Source organism: Penaeus vannamei, chromosome 20 (assembly GCF_042767895.1).
Source record: "Penaeus vannamei isolate JL-2024 chromosome 20, ASM4276789v1, whole genome shotgun sequence".
Lineage (NCBI taxonomy): Eukaryota > Metazoa > Arthropoda > Malacostraca > Decapoda > Penaeidae > Penaeus > Penaeus vannamei.
In genome coordinates, this window is record NC_091568.1 from 17,211,752 (window position 1) to 17,216,751 (window position 5,000).

Consider the following 5,000-nt stretch of genomic DNA (forward strand, 5'->3'; position numbering starts at 1 on the left):
CATTGTCTTGCATATACAAATGCAGTTAACAAAGGATAAAAGTCAATATCCTTAAGAAAAAAAACTATAAATAAAAGCTTAAGGTGTATACACAGATGTCTTTTTAAACGACAAATATATTGATTAACAAATTTGTGAAATCGCCCAATTGAAATATATACACACGATCTCTCAATTAACACAGAAACGGGAATTTTTTATTATTATTATTTTTTTTTAGCAAAAGGAGCTTCACTTGTGCGTTTCTCTTTATCGCTTTTGTTTTTATAAGACTCCAGGTACTTGTCTTGATACCATTCTTTACTCATTTGCAAACATTCTTTAATCATTTGCAAATATTCTTTACTTATATACAAACATTTGATTCATTTATTTGCAAACATTTACTTATTTGCAAAAAACAATAAAATGTTTCTCCTCCAAAATGTTAACTTAAGCTTGGTTTCCTTAAATAGATAGTTTCACAGAATGGAAAATTTAATCATATTGCGAATTTCTATGATAACGGAATTATAGAATTTACGTCAAGTATGTTCTTCATGTAAGAATTTCTTCATAAGTGAAACATTAACTAGTTTCCAAATTGATGAGACTCCTTCCTTTGAGAACATACAAGTCGACAACCAAGTAGCTGTCAGTCAACGCATTTCCAAATCTTGAAGTCAATGACCTTAGTCAGTTTACTCATTTCTAAGTCTCGGCTGTCAAGCACAATTTCCTCTGTCAAATAATATGAAGAAAATATCTATCGGCAATATTTTCCTCATAAAACATGTAGTTTTACAATTACCTTTCTTTACAAGTGCGATTTTATCCTCGTAAGTACACCTCGTAGCTTACACTGATGAATGAAATAAACACCTTATCTTAAAATCAGTGAGCTTTCTTTTGCAGCGAGAATTCAACGAAAAAATGTACAAATCTGAGCAGGATAAAATGAAATAAAAAATAAATCTTTCAACACCCTCGAAAAGGTGAGCCGGAGATTGTTATATTTTTGACGAGCGAGCGGGAATGTGACGGTAAAATAATAATAGATAAATCAGTTAAGCGGAAAACTCTCGGCCGCCGTGATGGCAACAGTGGCGTCGGCCTCGAAACGCGCGGGTTCGAGTCCCGGCGACGGCCAGGGAAGGACGTCCTCTAAGGACACCGAACCTTCAACCAACCAAATAAATAACAATGAAAAGATTCCTTCTGACGCACAGTCAAAAACATCATAGCATTTAACAAAGAGAATCCATGGCGCGAAACCCAATTCGAAGAGCCAGCGAGCGAGGGGAGGAGGGGGGGGGGTGACAAAGTGTACCACGCTCTTCCCAACTTTACAAATCCGTGAGTCCTTCTTCATACAGGAAAGTGTACCTCGCCCTCACTCGGTGTCCTCCTCCACCCAGGCTATGATCTTCCCATCCACTCCAGGCAGGATGTCGTCGTCGTTGAAGATCTGCGGGGAATTAATTTTAGCGGTTAGGACGCGGCTCGCCAAAATAAATGGAAGTGAAAAATAGGAGTTTTTAAAATTAAGAATGTAGAGGAACCTGAGTTATTTTTGTCATTGCTGTCGCTTAATTCTGAAGTAAATGGAAAGTAAAAAAAACACACTAAGGGGGATTTTTTCGAATGTTAATGAGATTTGTTTTTTCATTCAACATAACCCAAAATGGGCTTACTTTATTTGGAAAATAATAGGGGGATGTTATGAGCTAAATGTGATTGTTCATTATCATTCTAACAATAAAAAGAAATGTACTTTAGAAAATGAAAATCCAATTAAAATTACGAAATAAATCAATTTAAATTCAAAATTTCTCATTCATCAGAAAACAAAAGCACCTTGGAACGAAGACATTAAAAAGGAATAGAAAAGAGAGAGAAGAGAGAGAAGAGGAGAAAGAGAGAGAGAGAGAGAGAGAGAAAGAGAAAGAGAAAGAGAAAGAGAAAGAGAAAAAGAAAGAAAAGAAAAGAAAAGAAAAGAAAAGAAAAGAAAAGAAAAGAAAAGAAAAGAAAAGAAAAGAAAAGAAAAGAAAAGAAAAGAAAAGAAAAGAAAAGAAAAGAAAAGAAAAGAAAAGAAAAGAAAAGAAAAGAAAAGAAAAGAAAAGAAAAGAGAAAGAGAAAGAAAGAGTCTGCTTCATGCATTGAGACGCAGCATCACAAACCAAGAGACATCCATGAGATCGCGCCGCATGCCGTGGAAGCCCCCGAGCGCCTCCGCCCCTGACGCTGGCTTTAGAAGCGCATTCGCATCCAATCAGATTATTAGTGAAACATAGTAAGCGATCCTGTCCAGGGGTCTTCTATGTGGGAGTGATACACATACGCATCCGCACACACATTCACGTACATACATGTAAAGATAGATAGATAGATAGGTAGGTAGAGAGAGAGAGAGAGAGAGAGAGAGAGAGAGAGAGAGAGAGAGAGAGAGAGAGAGAGAGAGAAGAGAGAAGAGCGAGAGAGAGAGAGAGAGAGAGAGAATGAGAGAGAGAGAATGAGAGAAAGAGAAAAGAGAGAGAGAGGGAGAAACAGAAAGAACCAGACACACACACACACACACACACACGCCCGCACCCTCACACACGCACAAAATTCCAACCTCGACCCCTCGGTCGCCCTCGACAAACCCACCTCCTCCTTCACCATCCCGTACTCGGGGTCATGGCTCTTGAAGTGGAACCGGAAGAGGCCCGGCCTGTCAAACATGCTCTTGAAGTCCCGCAGTCTTATGTCTCCAAGTCGTTTGTTTATCGTGGACATGAAAGGCGTCACAGTCCGCTCGGTGAAGTAGATCACCTTAGTGGAGGAGTCGATGAGGCCTAGAAAGGAGGAAGGGAGGCGGGGTCACTTCGCTGGCTTGGGGGGGGGGGGGGGTGAGGGGTTGGCGGAGGGAAGGTTGGGTTGGGGGGGTGGGTAGAGAAGGTTGAGGGGAGGGAAGGTTGGGTTGGGTGGGGGTAGGTTGAGGGGGGAGGGAAGGTTGGTTGGGTGGGGGTGGGTTGGGGGAAGGGAAGGTTGGGTGGGTGGGGTGGGTTGGGGGGGAGGGAAGGTTGAGGGGGAGGGAAGGTTGAGGGGGAGGGAAGGTTGGGTTGGGGGGAGGGAAGGTTGGTTGGGTGGGGGTGGGTTGAGGGGGAGGGAAGGTTGGGTGGGCTGGGGGAGAAGGTTGAGATGAACTGGGGTTTCGAGGTGGGTTAGGAAATGTTGGGTGAAGGTGGGGTTGGAGGGAGGGAAAGTTGGGTGGGGTGGAGTTGGGATTGAGTGGAAGTGAAGTAGGATGAGGAAAGGGAGGTGGAAGGAGGGACGAACGGACAGACAGGCAGACAGAAAAAGAGCGAGAGAGAAAGAGAGAAAGAGAGAGAGAGAGAGAAGGAGAGAGAGAGAGAGAGAGAGAGAGAGAGAGAGAGAGAGAGAGAGAGAGAGAGAGAGAGAGAGAGAGAGAGAGAGAGAGAGAGAGAGAGAGAGAGAGAGATAGAGAGAGAGAGAGAGAGAGCGAGAGAGAGAGAGACTTGGGAGTGAGCAAGAGACAAAATGGTAGAGAGGAAACAGAGAGAGAAGGAAAAGAGAGAATTAATAATGACAGATAAAGTAGAGACTATTAAGATGTCGGAATAGGAATAGGGAGGGGGAAGGGGGAGGAAAGGAGAATGAGAGAATGAAAAAAAGGAATACCAAAGGATAGAGAGACGGAGGGGGGAGGAGGAATAGTAGGGGAGCAGGGGGGGGTATGGACTTGGAGGGGAAAGGGGGAGGGTGGAAGGGAGAGGGGGGGAGAGGGGGGTACGAAGAGGTAGCACTCAATGACATTCATAAGTCAGCTAAAAGCAAGCACTTAGAATTGGACGAAGGGAAAAAACAGACAATAGATCCAGCACCAATGCAACTGCAATCATTTAGCTTCTATTCTAAAAGAAGAAAAAACAAAAAATCATATCCATCCTTCATTACTAATCAAAATAAAACAAAACATGAAACGAAAAAAAAAACACAAAAAAACAATAATAACATGCAATTCACCAAGAAATCACTAAGTATTATCTTTTAAGTATTACGACCATTTTCTTTTTATTTATCACATGCTCTCTATAAACACGTACAGTTACTTTATTTCCTCTCTATGCTACGTAATCGAAGTCATAGAATCTATTAATCTATTCATAACAATACCATAAACCATTTTCTAATATCATCCCTCAACTAGAACATTTCCCTCTTAATCCAACCCTACAACACACACACACACACACACACACACACACACACACACACACACACACACACACACACACACACACATCCTGTCAAGCCCTGTCAAGCCCCGTCAAGCAACCCACCATTGACCGGCCGTTTGTCGTGACTCGGCCTCGAAGACTTGTCCGCGACGCCATTCACGCCTCCGTTGACGCCGCCGCCCGCTCGCTCGATCAACACCGCTATGGCTTGTTCCAGGGTGTCGAGCGTGTGCTGGTTGGGGTCCGTCTCTCTGCGTTGGGGAGGAGAGGGGGTTGGGGGTTAGGAAGTGCGTTGATTGGGGAGAAAAGGGGGTTTCGGGGTTGGGAAATGCGTTGATTGGGGAGAAAAGGGGGTTTCGGGGTTGGGAAATGTGTTGTTGTGGAGGGAGTCTGGGTTGGTTGGGGAGATATTTTTTTTTTTTTTTTTTTTGGGGGGGAGGTTGGGGAATGCGTTGTTGTGGAGGGAGTCTGGGTTGGTTGGGGAGGAGAGGGGGTTGGGGGTTAGGAAGTGCGTTGATTGGGGAGAAAAGGGAGTTTCGGGGTTGGGAAATGCGCTGTTTTGTAGGGAGTCTGGGTTGGTTGGGGAGATAAGTATTTTTTTTTGGGGGGGGGGGGGGGGAATGCGTTGTTGTGGAGGGAATCTGGGTTGGTTGGGGAGTAAAGTTTTTTTTATTTTGGGGTGGGGGGGGGGATCGCGTTATTTTGGAGGGAATCTGGGTTGGTTGGGGAGAGAAGTTTTTTTTGGGGGGTTGGGGAATGCGTTGTTGTGGAGGGAAT

The 5,000-nt window shown here is 43.9% G+C and overlaps 1 protein-coding gene across 3 annotated transcripts in view; it reads right to left on the reverse strand.

Annotated features, from left to right (window-relative positions):
- LOC113830317 (uncharacterized) overlaps window positions 1-5,000 on the reverse strand; it is a 73,154-nt gene that overhangs the window by 694 nt on the left and 67,460 nt on the right. For 2 of the 3 annotated variants that reach the window (XM_070135125.1, XM_070135124.1), the window contains exons 10-12: window positions 4,326-4,474; window positions 2,629-2,816; window positions 1-1,447 (exon numbers count right to left, since the gene is read on the reverse strand). The exon at window positions 1-1,447 is cut by the window's left edge and continues 694 nt beyond it. In XM_070135125.1, the coding sequence (XP_069991226.1) occupies window positions 1,373-1,447; window positions 2,629-2,816; window positions 4,326-4,474 (412 nt within the window). In that variant the 3' untranslated portion in view covers window positions 1-1,372. The remainder of the gene's footprint in view (window positions 1,448-2,628; window positions 2,817-4,325; window positions 4,475-5,000) is intronic. The other variant, XM_070135126.1, reaches the window with a different exon arrangement.